The sequence below is a fragment of the Camelina sativa genome, chromosome 3 (assembly GCF_000633955.1).
Source record: "Camelina sativa cultivar DH55 chromosome 3, Cs, whole genome shotgun sequence".
Classification (NCBI taxonomy): Eukaryota; Viridiplantae; Streptophyta; class Magnoliopsida; order Brassicales; family Brassicaceae; genus Camelina; species Camelina sativa.
In genome coordinates, this window is record NC_025687.1 from 12,471,523 (window position 1) to 12,486,468 (window position 14,946).

General features: G+C 34.1%; 3 protein-coding genes across 3 annotated transcripts; 2 read left to right on the top strand and 1 right to left on the bottom strand.

Moving 5' to 3' along the window:
- On the top strand, window positions 335–2,621 carry LOC104776759 (lysine histidine transporter 2-like). The gene is made up of 7 exons (XM_010500879.2): window positions 335–698; window positions 791–1,174; window positions 1,300–1,693; window positions 1,775–1,880; window positions 1,983–2,074; window positions 2,166–2,234; window positions 2,341–2,621. Exons 1-7 carry the CDS (start codon window positions 523–525, stop codon window positions 2,437–2,439), a joined length of 1,320 nt encoding a protein of 439 aa, XP_010499181.1. The 5' UTR covers window positions 335–522; the 3' UTR covers window positions 2,440–2,621.
- Window positions 3,962–4,403, top strand: LOC104776763 (UPF0725 protein At3g25080-like). Its single transcript, XM_019240040.1, has 2 exons — window positions 3,962–3,985; window positions 4,065–4,403. The coding sequence occupies exons 1-2, from the start codon at window positions 3,962–3,964 to the stop codon at window positions 4,401–4,403; spliced, it is 363 nt and encodes a 120-aa protein (XP_019095585.1).
- LOC104776760 (3-oxoacyl-[acyl-carrier-protein] reductase, chloroplastic) lies at window positions 4,834–7,624 on the bottom strand. Its single transcript, XM_010500880.2, has 11 exons — window positions 7,335–7,624; window positions 7,096–7,247; window positions 6,891–6,944; window positions 6,345–6,425; window positions 6,219–6,264; window positions 6,056–6,150; window positions 5,949–5,981; window positions 5,561–5,695; window positions 5,358–5,451; window positions 5,148–5,230; window positions 4,834–5,049 (listed from the first exon to the last, which is right to left on the bottom strand). The coding sequence occupies exons 1-11, from the start codon at window positions 7,495–7,497 to the stop codon at window positions 5,017–5,019; spliced, it is 969 nt and encodes a 322-aa protein (XP_010499182.1). The 5' UTR covers window positions 7,498–7,624; the 3' UTR covers window positions 4,834–5,016.

A 14,946-nucleotide genomic window follows, 5' to 3' on the forward strand; every position in this document is an offset into this window, starting at 1 on the left:
AATTAAGTTACTTTTTATGTCGGTCAACTCAAAATAGCTGTTAAATCAGAAAAAAAAAATCTTTATTTTTGTCAAAAAAAACAAAAAAAAAATCTTTATTTTATTGACCAGAAATATTTAATTAAAAAGCGAATTACTCGTTAGATCAGGTGACCCTGAAAAAAAAAAAAAACACCCACAACAAGCGAAGCATGAAACGGCTTTGAGCAAATGTTGCCTTATGCCACGGGTTTGAAAGACCGAACAAACTAACTAACAAACAAACATTCCCTTCAATTTTGGAAACGTTTTAGAATCTCATAATCTATATATATATTTGCTTATTACACTCTCCCATATAAACTAATAAATCGTTGAATAATCAATTAAGATAATATCAGAATCAAGAATCTTGATCCTCTCTTAAATATTTTCTATCTAACGCTCTCTTCTTCTTTCTCCCTTTAAAAAAACTTCTCTTCTTCTCTCTCTCTCTCACAAAAACCTAACAGTAGAATCTCTCGAGAATCAGAAAAAAAAAAAATGGGTGAGATGTCAGCGAGTGAGAAACCCGCGGCTAAGCAGAAGAACGTCGACGATTGGTTACCGATCACATCCTCCAGAAACGCCAAGTGGTGGTACTCTGCTTTTCACAATGTTACAGCCATGGTTGGTGCTGGTGTTCTCAGCTTGCCTTACGCCATGTCCAATCTCGGATGGTACTATATCTTATTCTCTCTCTATTTTTTATATTATGTTTTTCAATCCATTAGATCTTATCTGATCTGAGTTGTGGTATATGTATATACAGGGGACCTGGAGTGACGTTGATGGTTCTGTCATGGGTGATAACTTTGTACACACTGTGGCAAATGGTGGAGATGCATGAGATTGTTCCAGGGAAGAGGCTTGATAGATACCACGAGCTTGGCCAAGAAGCTTTTGGCGAGAAGCTTGGCCTTTGGATCGTTGTGCCGCAGCAGCTTATCGTGGAGGTTGGTGTTGACATCGTTTATATGGTCACCGGAGGACATTCGCTCAAGAAAGTTCATCAACTACTCTGCACTGATTGCAAAGACATCAGAACTACTTTTTGGATCATGATCTTTGCGTCTATCCATTTCGTTATCTCTCACCTTCCCAATTTTAACTCCATCTCCGTCATCTCACTCGCCGCTGCTGTTATGTCCTTAACGTAAAATCTCTTCAACACACACACATATATATATGATCGGTTCAACCTAGAGCGTGCCTTGTGGTTCAAGGCTGTTGGTGTGGTTCTTGTTTCAAATATCTCTTTGTGATGTATTTTTTTTACAGTTACTCAACAATTGCTTGGGCTGCATCGGTGCACAAAGGGGTTCATCCAGATGTTGACTATACAGCTAGAGCCTCGACCGATGCTGGAAAAGTATTCAACTTCTTGAGTGCGTTGGGAGATGTGGCTTTTGCCTATGCAGGTCACAACGTTGTGTTGGAGATCCAGGCCACGATCCCTTCGACTCCGGAGGTGCCATCCAAGATCCCAATGTGGAGAGGAGTTGTTGTAGCCTACATTATAGTCGCCATCTGCTACTTCCCTGTAGCATTCGTCGGCTTTTATATCTTTGGAAACAGCGTTGATGACAACATTCTCCTCACTTTGGAGAAGCCTGTCTGGCTTGTCGCTATGGCTAACTTGTTTGTGGTTGTCCACGTTATTGGAAGCTATCAGGTCTTCTTCCACATTCCAGTATTTATTTATATTTATCTCATGGCTCATGAGTATTGACACTCTCTATATGTGTGCATTCAGATATTTGCAATGCCGGTGTTTGACATGCTTGAAACCGTTTTGGTCAAAAAGATGGATTTCGCTCCTTCCTTCAAGCTCCGCTTCATCACCCGAAGCCTTTACGTCGGTAAGAAGTCACTCCTCATTTTTTATACATTGAACTTCATTCTCATATTCTATCAATTCATTTGATTTTATCCTCACGTATATTGGTCTATTATATATGCAGCTTTCACGATGATCGTTGCGATATGCGTCCCGTTTTTTGGTGGACTACTCGGCTTTTTTGGAGGATTCGCCTTCGCCCCAACAACTTACTACGTACGCCTAGTCCAACTAATCACTCATTCATTCATTCATTTGCCCCCAAATTATTTAGAGCTGTGATTTATCTTAATTTTTGTCATTGCAGCTTCCATGCATTATTTGGCTAATTCTCAAGAAACCAAAGAAGTTTGGTCTTTCTTGGACAATTAATTGGGTATGGTCCTTTTACTAATGATCCATATGTAAAGCTTATGTTTAATTACTTGTATATTAATGGAATTTTGTTCGTGTTGTTGTTGTGTGACAAATGAATAATGCAGTTCTGCATCGTAGTAGGAGTTCTTTTGACGATCCTAGCCCCAATTGGTGGACTCAGAACCATCATTGTCAACGCCAGTACCTACAAGTTCTTCTCATAGATCGATCAGTACTCGTTGTGTACCACACAAACAAAGGAATAAAATCACGGCATGTCTAATTTTATGGGACTGTCCATTGAAGTAATCTTAAGTTTCTCATTGTAGTTAAAGATGCATGATTTTGTTATGTTTGGTTTCGTTTGATGTTAAAACTCATTTATATAAATCTCCATCTATATATATATTTTGCTTCTTCTAAAGTTGGGATTTCGTAATTTAGTTATGCAAGTACGTACACGGGAATTTGATGACACGTCTAGATCCAATGTTACCATGGCCAGTAACGTATTAGAGATATTTGTTTCTTTCCAGCCAAGCATTCATGGTTCACGGGAATTATATATTTTGGCTTATCAAAAATATCTTGATTTTATACCATGTTTTTGTTGATACATACTACTGTTGCTTGTGAAGTTGTTAAATACCACATGCATGTAGCCTTTGTAGAGGAGCTTACGAGTTACGTCTAAAACGGCAGACCAAGAACAAAACGTCCTTCCATCAAATTCTATCTAATAGAGAAATTGGCAATTTTTGGCTACAAAAAAAAGTGACTAAATTGTAAGTACAAAGCGAAGTAAATATTTCTTATTGCGTGGACCAAACCTAAATTGACCCCCAAAAAAATAAAAAATAAAAAAAAGCAACAGCGCCGCTCTCGCTTCCGGCGAAATTTGGAACAAGGAGAGAAGATGATGGCCGTACCAGAGGATAAGGAGACGATGGTGGTCGTGCCAGAGGAGAGGGAAAGACCAAACGGAGGAAAAATTATAGGGTTAATGAATCCAAAGTAAAACTTTTTCATCATCTACTAGTACTTTTATCTTTGCTTGTCACACAATCCTCTCATCCTGATCCGATCTTTCTTCTCGCTTAATTCTAGCGTTCCATCTTTCGAAGACGAGGACCAATCCGTGTTGGACTTGAAATCATCTGTAATGAGTATTCTGAGCCTTGTCCTCGCTTAGTCACCCTTTATGCTAGGCTCGGCCTTCATCGTTACAATTTGCTCCAGGTGATTATCACTCGCGGCTTTCTTTCTTATTAATTTGTCTATGTATTGTTTCTTATTAATTATTCAATCTCGATTTGCTTTAATTTCTTGATGAAAATTAGGGGAAAAACTTACAGCTCAGTAGCGTAATGAAATACAACCGGTCCACGCATTCTTCTGCTTACCCTTACGACATAACTTTGGAAGCCATGAATGATGTCGCGCTTTTACCTTTTCAAACTACAGTTTATGAAACATCGTATGGCAAATTTGCTGTATGGTGCAGTTTTGCTAGACCTCTAGGTAAATTTACAACGAGACTTTGTGTTGGTGGTTGGGTGTATACAACAACCAAGTCAAATCATCTGTCTCACTTTTAACATTGCTGATTCTATTTTTTGTATAGGGAAAACCAAGAGACTCAGCAGCAGCAGCTCGTATAAAAACTTCTTCCTCATGGATACCATGCCTGAGTGGACCGCCAGAGGATCCTTTTGAACATTCAGACCGATATTACGTGGTAAGCTCATGATCAACTTTCACACGTTTGCCGTGAGTTTTTGCTTTTTGCTCATGATCAAACTAGTAGTTACTTAGTAGTAATGTTTTCTTCTTCTTTTTTTTTTTGCAGCTGAATGAATCAGAGCTGCAAGACGATATTGACTGCGTTCGTCTCTACTTGGAACTTGCAGTTGCCACGACTAATAGGGGCACCAGTATGGATCATGATCTGTCCAACTTGCAGATTGTCCAAGTGGCTAAAGATAATACTCCCCAAGATGTGGATCCCGTATTCAACGGCAAAAATGTTGCGATTTTCTACATAAGGTACAAGGACTCATGCGAGGCTCGAGTTGGTAAGGATGTTGATCGCGTAGCTATAGTCAGAAGAGCCTTCTATGAGAAGCGGGGATGCTTCGCTCTTGTGGGCAAGACTCTGAGTTTAGGAATTATACCAACAAAAGGGTAAGAAGCAGAGTGAACAACTTATGCTTAGCCTACGTCTCAAACGGCAGCTTGTTATGTAGTCCTAGGCGACTCAAGGTATAGAAATATAGTGGCTTTAAATGGCCTGTATCGTCGTCTTCACAAGGCAAAATCCACATTATAGACCCCAAAGTTACTTAAAACATTTGAATTTTTACGTGGAGTTGCGTTTGGATTGTTTTTTGATTTTTCGGGTACAATTTGTGTGGGTTTTGGTTGTGCTTAAGCAATTTAACATAGGGGAACGATAGGGAGACATTCTTACCCGCTCCCTTCCAGACGTTTTAGTTTTCCTTTTCATTTCTATCAGTAACACATATGCGTTCCTTACTAGTGTTGATTTGTTTTAAGATACATATTGGTGACGTTTAGATGATAAATAAAGTAACACTTTATGAACAAAGACAATATAATGAGCGATTGTAAATAATCGAATTCTGAAATTGGCCAAATACGTAGTTTAACTAGTGAGTTTTTAGATATTTCCAAACAGAAACTGCAAAATAGAAATCCGACCAAATGCTAGAAATAGAACTCAACTTTGTCTCTTTTACCAAATTGTTTTAACTAAACAAAAGCCGCATCATACCAGATGTCTAAATAGCAATACCTCCATCAATGGTGAATACCTGCAAACCAATATTAACAATGGTTAGGTCGCTAACATATATCAGAAACCAAGGTTAATCACCAAATCTTCAATTGAAAGGAGTATTGAGTTATTAACCTGTCCAGTTACGTAACTGGCTGCAGGACTGAGAGCCAAAAACTCTACCAAGCCAGCCACTTCTTCAGGTTTTCCATACCGTCCTGACAACCAAACCATTTTGCTTTGAATCAGAATATTTTCTATCTAACAAATTTTTGATGTCTCAGATGCATCCTAATCCACGATAAATTACCATGCAACAAATGTAAAAGATGAAATCTCCATTACCTAGTGGGATTGTTCCCAGGATTTTCTTTTCCATGTCTTCTCCAAGCTCAGCAGTCATGTCAGATGCAATGAATCCAGGGCAAACCACGTTGACCTGGAATAGAGCATATTGTCGACAGGCCAAGTTTCAAAATCATGTCCAGGATTTTTTATTTATTTAAAAAAAAAAAAGACGAATTTGATGAGGGAGATAGGTCACATACATTGATATTCCTGCTCGCACCTTCTCTGGCAATAGTCTTGGAAAACGAAATAACTCCACCTTTAGCGGCAGCGTAGTTTGCTTGACCAATATTGCCAATGAGACCAACAACTGACGAGATATTGATGATTCTTCCCTACAATATCATATGCAGAAGTATACCATAAATTATGCTTGTCTTCATATCACTTCTTAATCTTATAAAAGAGCTCAAATGAAAACATATTTGTCTTTTTATATATCATTTCTTGTTATGCTGCAGGGAAGGAGTAACATGTCGAAACCAATGACAAATAGTGCGAGGATATAGACGGGTGACACGGCATATGACAAGTAATAAAACGTGGAGACAATTGCGAGAATATGTAGAAGGCGAAGAGAAGTATTACCTTTTTCTTCTTCATCATGATCTTTACTGCTGCCTAAAGAGAGTAATGAGTATCAGTCCCTGAAAATCCAGAATCAAAATATTTAACAGGATTGCAGTAATACAAACCTGAGTACAGAGAAATACACCAGTGAGATTCAAAGCAATCACTTCGTCCCATTGTGATTGCTTCATTCGTATTAACAAGGTATCCCGAGTAATTCCTGAAAATATGTGGCCATGTCAGTAAGGTACTAAATAAAAATCAATGGGATCCAAGGTTCTTATTTACCTGCATTGTTAACCACGACATCAATGGTACCCCATTTGTCAAGAGCCTGCAGAAAAAGAACAAAAGGAAAATGATAAGATGTATAAGGATTGAGGAATATAAAGTGGTGTACAGTTGATCGCTCACAGTTTTCATCATCGCGTCCACATCAGCTGCTTTTGAGACATCACCCCCAAAAGTAATAGCCTGGCCACCATATTCTTCAATCTACAGTTCAAAAAAAGAATAAAAGTCAGAAACAACATGGAATAGTGACACTGAAGAAGAAAACAATACTGAATGCATATATTAAGAGATGGGGATTCCTTTGGCAGTGTTGTTGATTAAGAGTGAAATCACAAAATGCATTTTGAGAAGCAAATAGCAACAAGAAACATTATAACGAAACATTTTCCAGGGCCAGAATATTCAATCTCTTGTCCCAGAAACCAAAACTGATTCAAGCAATCATCATTGTTAGACTCGAAAGGTTCCACAATTCTTTTCGTACCAATAACAACATCCCTCCATACCTAATACCTATGATTTACTAGTCTAACAAAACGATATCCCTGAAGAGGAAACAAGATAAGCATCACAGAGTGATGGGGGAACTGACGAAAAACACAGTCTAAATACTTGGTGCATAAATCATGAAAATTGCAATCTTAACTCAGGGAGACAATCACACACCTGTTTAGAAACTTCTTCAGCCTCCTTAGCTGACCTAGCATAATTCACCAAGACCTGCAACAAAAAACACAATGTTTGCTACCATATCAGCATCACACAACGCCTCTCTATTGATTTTTCTTTCTGTAGAGCTAAAACACTAGAACTAAGACTATTGAGTACCACAAACTATGGAGAAAAAAATATGTAAACAGTAAACCCTAACCTTACAGCCAGCTTTACCCAAGGCTAGAGCAATTGATTTGCCAATCCCTCTAGAAGCACCGGTGATAACGACCACTGGAGATTCAACTTTTTGAACAACTTCGCCTGGTGATTGCTCAGTAGCGGTCGCTTGAGCTTTCACAACTACTGCGTCTGCGTTCCACAACGATGATAATGAGAAATAAAAATCTAAAAAAGGAAGAGAGAAGAGGAATGAATATTTTAAGATAATACCATTACCAGAGGTTGTAAAGGGAAGACGCGATCCAAATCGCAGCATTCCGAATTGAGGCATCGCAGAGTGAACCGGAGCCCATTGTCGGACCTGAGAGATCTCACGGTAACCGAGCTTCCCGGCGGCTTTCAAGGAGATAAGCCTCGGTCCAGCGACGGTGGTGGCCATGGCACGGAAGATCCCGGAGAAACTAATGGTTAATGGTGGGGGAGTGGAGATAGAAACGAGGAACGTCTTCTTTAATTTTCTAATTTTATTATTGAGTTTTCTTGTAAGAGCGATACAAACGAGGTGTATTTTGTTTGTGAGTTAGTTGGGGGAGCAGGTGGCGGCGAGCGTGACTCGACCCGTATAAATGACTCGACTATAATTATATATTAACACAAATGACATGAATATCTATATTAACATTTTTATAAAATTGATCCATACATCTATACTAATAAAAAGTATGAACTATAAATTTTTAAAGCCGTCCACATAGGATTTTAAACAACCAATAGAAATTTGACATATCACTTATTAATATTTAATACAATTTCCAGAATTTTTTATATTAAAAATTATTTTAAACAACCTATTATAATTTGACATATCATTCATTAACATTTATAAAATTTACATGTTAATGAATGGAAAATTAAAATTCATTAACATTCATTAACATGACATATCATTTAAAATTTACATATTATTATTTTTTAGGAAAAGAAAAATTTTAAATTTATGGAAATCAAAGAACTAAGCACAATATCCCACATCGCCTAGAAATTTTTTAGACAATGGTTCAGAACCAGTATAAATAAGATTAATATGCTTCCAACAACGAATGAGCAGGAAAGCTTGATTTATCAGGCGTCCAAGGTTAAAAGTTTTATTTGGTTTGATCTAGTTTTTTATTTGATCAAATTAAAACTTTAAACAGTTTCAAAAAAATATTATAAATATTAAAAAAAAAATAAAGTTTCAAATTTTATATTTTGAAACCTTTTAAAAGTTTAAAATATTATAAATATTGATGCAAAACATAAATTCTCTTATTTATCTATATTTGTGTTTTTTATTTCTTATGAGCTGTAAAACATATTCTTTCATTAATTTTTTATTTTTGGGTCTAAGAAAGAAGTATTGACATCGCAAGACCTTAATTTGATGTTTGAGTCAAATTTTGAGGTTTAAAGAAGAAAGATAGACGACAAACACACATGTTTTATTAGCTATACATAGGCATGACCAGGGTTACGGTTGTCACGGTTATGGTTTATTAACCATCGGTTATGGTTAGAAATTTTTGTAACCTTAACCATAACCGTTAAACAAACGGTTACGTTTAAATACAGTTACAGTTCAAGCGGTTACTGTTATATATGGTTACGGCTATTTGATAATATGATACGGTTGATATTATTTGATGATATAATATATTTGATATAATTTATTTATAATTAATATGTTCTTATAGTGTACTCATATTTCTATATATCATATGATTCATATTAAATAAATAATTATTAGTATATTTTATTATGTTTTAAAATATTATAAACGAAGTAAGGATTTTGGTTTGAGAAGTTTCTAAACGCGTGGATCTAAAACCAAATAAGTATATGGATAAAATTGTCAATAATTGGGTGCATGTGTTGACTATGCTGGTAATCATGAATTTCACAAATTGTATGAGAAAAGAAATGATTTTGTTCTTGGAGTTTGATGGGTTAACAAGTTGTGTGGTAGTCTAAAAAAGGTTTTCAGTGGAAGAATGTGAAAAGTTGACGAGGAAGAAGAAGAAAAAGAGTATAACGAAGAACCAAAAGGTAAAAGTTACGATGAAAATTAACACAAAATTTGACAATGAAACACGAAAACATAGGTTGTAGCGATCAATTAAATATGAAAACGAGTTGAATCCATGATTATAAAATTGTTTCGTTTTTCTCGTGGTCAAAGGAAATGGTTTAGGATATGTGAGGGCATCAATTTGATTTGTCTCGCCTCGACGTCAAGTTAAATTTATGATTTTTTTTATCAGATTTGAGTTTATAACACAACTGATTTTTATATTTTAAAAAATTGTGTATCTGAAATTTAATTTTTTCTCTTAGTACTAATTTTAATTTTTTTTATGAGATAATATTTTATTACCGTAATCAATCATATATAATTTTTATCAAAATATATCAAATAAACTTACGCATAGCATGGGTTCAAAACCTAGTATATTTGAAGGAAAAAACAATAATCAATTTATGAGAAGTAGTTAAAAAAAAAAGTAAGTAGATCGATTTTATAAATCTTCAACCTAACAACAAATATTCTCAAAAGATTTCAATTCATTTTAAAATAGAAATACATTAAATTTGATATCTTTTATTTGGTAAGTTAATATTATTGCAAAAAAATCTTAATAAAAAACTAATCAAAAAAATGATGATCACTTAGATTGCTATCCCAGCAAAAAGAAGATTTCACTACAGGACTTTAAATTATTCTCCAAGCTAAAAAAAGAATTTATTTTGTTAAATCCTAAATCGATACTCTCTCATTATATAAAGTCATTTAGTGAATAATTAACATCCATTTAATCATCAACAACAACATTAATGACCCAACGTAACTGATTTTTCCTCTGTTTTGTGAAACAAGTGACGAGGAGATTGAATCTTGTGTACGAGGGAGGAATCATTGGTCTTATGGGTTTGGTGTCACAACTCACAAGCTGTTCATGAAGCCGGATGACATGCACTAGGGTATGCTCAAATCTATGACCTCTTCACTTTAGTTTCTTGCTCTTTACTGCTGTAATAATTATATAGTTGTGTAATTTGCTTCTATTTTTCTTTGCTTTCATGGGTTAGGATCTTACTAAGAGCATCTTCATTGGTAGATGGTTAACAAAGTTGTTTAATAAGTTTTTTTTTTATTATAAAGAGGTATGCATAAATTTTTACGTCTTCTTAAATGATTAAAATGGTTTTCAGAAGAATCATCTCTAAAATGTGATTTTATAACAGCTAAGTGGAGAAACATTTGCTGAAGTAAATATTTATGCAACTGGCTGAAGTATATTATCGAAGACATAAACATTTGGTGAAGTAAATTATTATTATCTAATAGTTTTGCTGTAACATTCGTTTTGTTTTGTTTTTGGCATCACAAAATAATATGTTTAAGTCAATGTTCCTAACTTATATGCTTAGCGTCTGTTGTTGACATGTTGTGATTGGAAAGAAAATCTGAAAGAGCTCAGCGTCTCATATATGATATATATCCGATCGTAAGTATTTCTCTGTATGATACAACTATGCAAAGTGCAACAATACAAAAGAATAAATTTACTTTGCAAACATAACAACCAAATAACAATACATATAATTTTCAACTATATTAATAATAATATAAAAATAGAAACATATTTTGAGAGTGTGAAAATTTGACTTAATAAACTGTGAATCATTATATAAAACAATAAAATACAATTTTGTCATGCTACCACAATATTAAAAATATATTAATTAGTAATTGTTTTATTTCACCTATTTAGCAAAAAAGATATGGATTTTTAAAAGTTATACTAGGTTTTGAACTCACTCTACGCGTGAGTTTATTTGATATATTTTGATGAAAATTATATACGCTTGATGACGGTAATAAAATATTATCTTACAAAAAAAATAGTATTAAGGAAAAAAATTAAATTTCAGATACACAATTTTTTAAAATATAAAAATCAGTTGTGTTATAAAATCAAATATGATAAAAAAAATCATGAATTTAACTCGACGTTGACGCGAGGCGAATCAAACTGATGACCTCACATATTCTAAACCATTTCTTTGACCACCAAAAAAACGAAATAATTTTATCATCATGAATTTAACTCGTTTTCATATTTAATTGATCGCTACCACCTATATTTTCATGTTTTTTATTCAATATTTTCTTATTCTTCATATTCTTTCTTTTCATTTTTAATGTCAAATTTTTTGGTAATTGTCATCGTTACTTTTACCATCTGGTTCCTTGTTATACTATTTTTCTTCTTCTTCCTCGTCAACTTCTTCACATTTTTCCAATGAAAAACATTTTTTTAAGACTACCACACAACTTGTTAACCCATCAAACTCCAAGAACAAAATCATTTCTTTTCTAATAAAAATAAAAAATAAGATAAAAAAATAAAAAATTAATGAAAGATTATCAACTCATCTATAAAATCATACACAAAAATATATTTTACAGCTCATAAGAAATAAAAAGCACAAACGTAGATAAATAAGATAATTTTCGTATTACATGAATATTTATAATATTTTTAACCTTTAAAAGGTTTCGAAATATAAAAATTGAATCTTTTAAAAAGTTTTAATATTTATAATATTTTAAACTTTTAAAATTTACAAATATTTAAAAAATTATAATATTTAAAAACTTTTTAAAAGCTAAGAACTTTAAATATTAAAACTTTAAAATTTTTTAAATATTATAATTTATTTTCTTGAAACTTTTTAAAGTTTTAATTTGATCAAATAAAAAACCGGATCAAACCGAATATACTTTTAAACTTGGACACCTGATAAATCAAGATTTACTGCTCATTCGTTGTTGGAAGCATATTAATCTTATTTATACTGGTTCTCAACCATTGTCTAAAAATTTTCTAGCCGATGTGGGATATTGTGCATAGTTCTTTTATTTCCATAAATTTAAAATTTTCATTTTTCTAAAAAATTCTGGAAATTTAAAAAAATGTTAATGAATGACATGTCAAATCCTAATTGGTTGTTTAAAATAATTCTTAATATTGAAAATTCTGGAGATTTAAAAAAATATTAATTAGTGAAGTGTCTAATTACAATTGGAGGTTTAAAATCCTATGTGTACGCTTTTAGGAGCTTATAGCTCCTAGTTTTTATTAGTATAGATTCTACCTTGATAAAAATATAATATTATAAATATTCTAATTTGACAGAAATGTTAAGATATTTTGACTTGGTAAACAATTATTTTGATAAAAACAATTATTTTAAGAGCTCATAGATCAAATGCTTATACGGGTTAGAACTGAAATTAGTCTGATGTATGATGAGTTAAATGGAAGTGTTACTATCCTTTGATAGTTCTAATTGTTTAGTTGCAATACTCAATAAACAACTGTAAAAAATTTTACTAAATTATATTTAAGGGTTAAATCTAAAAACACCAAAAGTGTAATCACATAGCTTTAATACTCAATAAACAACCGTAAAAAATTAATATTGTTATATATGTATAAATAAGTCTTTACTATCTCCTTTGGCACTTCTGATGTGTAACTACAATACTAACATATAGAAGAGAGTAAGGAGAGTGATGATGTGAAGATCAATGATACAAAGGTGGAGTTGAAAAAAAATAAAGGGATTTAAGATCAAAGTTGAGAAAAAACAGTGATTGTAAGTTATGTTTAGATGGTGGATTGTGCCTTTTTAGTTTTAATTTTGTACAGCTTTCAGGTGTTAAGCTAATAAGCGATGGTTTATATGCTACTTATTTAAGTATTATTCAATAAAATTCTACCATTATTAAAGTTTCGAAATATAAATAAAAGGCAGTAATAACTTACTACAGATGGTTTGAAGTGCAGACAAAAATTGCCCCCAGTTCCACTTGGTTTGTTATACGCATTTAGTATATAAAAAAAAACCTGCAAAAAGATCAAAATTATACGAGATAAAAAACAAATATACGAGAGTCAGCTGGAACTTTGAGACTTATCCTTCTCTATAACGTTCTAAATTAACAATAATCAGTTTTACCAAAGCCTCTAAATTAAAATAATTTACATATTAAAAATTTTACATTCAATATACATATTATACGTTCATCATAGTTATTGAGTTCTATATAAAAATACAGTATATGAAATGTAGTAAAAATCTACAATATATAAAATAAATTATAAATTTTTCAAAATAGATAAAAAATTCAATTTAATTTAATTCAAAATAGGTAATGACGTTTAATTCAATTTCCCTACTCATTGTTAGCACGATGATGAGGGGTAGGTATTTTGAGAATACACATCCTCTTTTGGCGAAAAAACCGTATTCCCCGTCATTTGGTTGGAGAAGTAGTTTCTCGACCAAAGCTTTGGTGGAACGAGGTATGCGATGGACGATTGGGTCGGGGTGTAACTTTCGGTATGACAAGATCTTTAGATTTCTGATAGGAACCCTTGGCCACTGAATGGTATGAGAAGGACATTACACCCTAATTTGATGGTGAATCATCTAATTAATCATGTCACTAAAGAGTGGCACTTTCCAATTCTCTAGGAGTTTATGGATCTGGAAGACATCACCATTATTCAGAGTATAGCTGTTAGAAAGTATTTTAAGTCAGAGCGGTTGGTATGGAATTTTACAAAATCCGGCTGGTATTCTGTTAAGTTGGGAGATAGGTAGTAAGGGATATGGTTGAGGAGGTCGAGTTTTGTCCGACCTGAACAGCTCTCTAAGCTCATGCATGGAAACTTAATGTGGCCCCAAAGGTTAAGCATTTTATTTGGCAAACCATATCCGGATCTCTCATGTGATGGATCGGTTAGCTCATTGAATTGTTCAATGTGATATTTGGTGTAGAAGTTGCAAATCTGCGGTTGAGACTATTAATCACGTTTTTTTTCGAATGTCCTCGCTCGTGTGAAGTTTGGGATTTATCTTCAACTCTGGTCTCGTCAGAGGGTTTCCCATATGATTCAATGTACTCAAATTTGGATTTTGTTTTTTGGAGAGCTGTCTCTCAACAGGGTGATCCTTAAAAACTTCCTCAATTACCATGGATTTTATGGGCAATCTCGAAGGCCAGAAATAAGAAAGTTTTTTAAGGTTTAAACGTCAAAGCGAATGATATAATTGCGCATGCCTTGGATGATTGCTCTCTTTTACGGCAGCATGTCAGCTCCATCTCCGTCTTCAGATGTCCAGGTTTCTTCTCCTTGATGTCAGATTGATGGTTCTTGGAAAGCAACCGATGTGCATTCAGGTTTGCGATGATGAGGAGCGAACCTTGTTGTTGGAGGCTCAATGTCTAAGACGGAGCCCCTCCCCTCTACATTCGGAGTTAGTGTAACACCCCGGCCGCCATCTCGTAGTGGGCACCACGTCCAATCCTAGTCCATGGGCCCACCTTCCTTAATGGGTCTCACCTCCTCTCACTAGGACCGTGAGTCCATCTATATCCGACAGCCGGTTTGCTACGTCCGGGAGGCTTTAAAGACTTGTTACCGTCCCTACAAATCACCACATGATCTTTCCCTATGTTTTGTCCTCACTCACACAGTTCCAACGGTCACTTCCCAGCAATTTAGAACCCAAGTGTTGTTATGGGCTATGAAGCGGATACGGGCTGCAGGAATCGCGTGTCAACGTTTCAAGACTGATTGTACTAAGTTACTCACTATGGTGCATTCCCCTGAAGATTGGCCGTCATTTTCCAATATGCTTGTTGAGTTTATTTTGCTCAAGGAGTCCTTCCCAGTATTCTCCATCTCTTAGATCCCGCGTGTGTTAAATTCAAAAAAGGATTGTTTTGCCCGTGTTTCATGTCCTCTTATCTCTGTAGTTTCTTTTGTAAACT

Coding starts and splice junctions, on each gene's coding strand:
- LOC104776759 (XM_010500879.2), top strand. CDS start 523: ATGGGTGAGATGTCAGCGAGTGAGAAACCCGCGGCTAAGCAGAAGAAC. Junction 1,175..1,299: donor GCTGCTGTTATGTCCTTAAC/GTAAAATCTCTT, acceptor TTTTTTTTACAG/TTACTCAACAATTGCTTGGG. Junction 2,235..2,340: donor TTTCTTGGACAATTAATTGG/GTATGGTCCTTT, acceptor TGAATAATGCAG/TTCTGCATCGTAGTAGGAGT.
- LOC104776763 (XM_019240040.1), top strand. CDS start 3,962: ATGATCAACTTTCACACGTTTGCC. Junction 3,986..4,064: donor TCAACTTTCACACGTTTGCC/GTGAGTTTTTGC, acceptor TTTTTTTTGCAG/CTGAATGAATCAGAGCTGCA.
- LOC104776760 (XM_010500880.2), bottom strand. CDS start 7,497: ATGGCCACCACCGTCGCTGGACCGAGGCTTATCTCCTTGAAAGCCGCC. Junction 7,248..7,334: donor TCTTCCCTTTACAACCTCTG/GTAATGGTATTA, acceptor TGTGGAACGCAG/ACGCAGTAGTTGTGAAAGCT. Junction 5,452..5,560: donor GTGCGAGCAGGAATATCAAT/GTATGTGACCTA, acceptor GCTCTATTCCAG/GTCAACGTGGTTTGCCCTGG.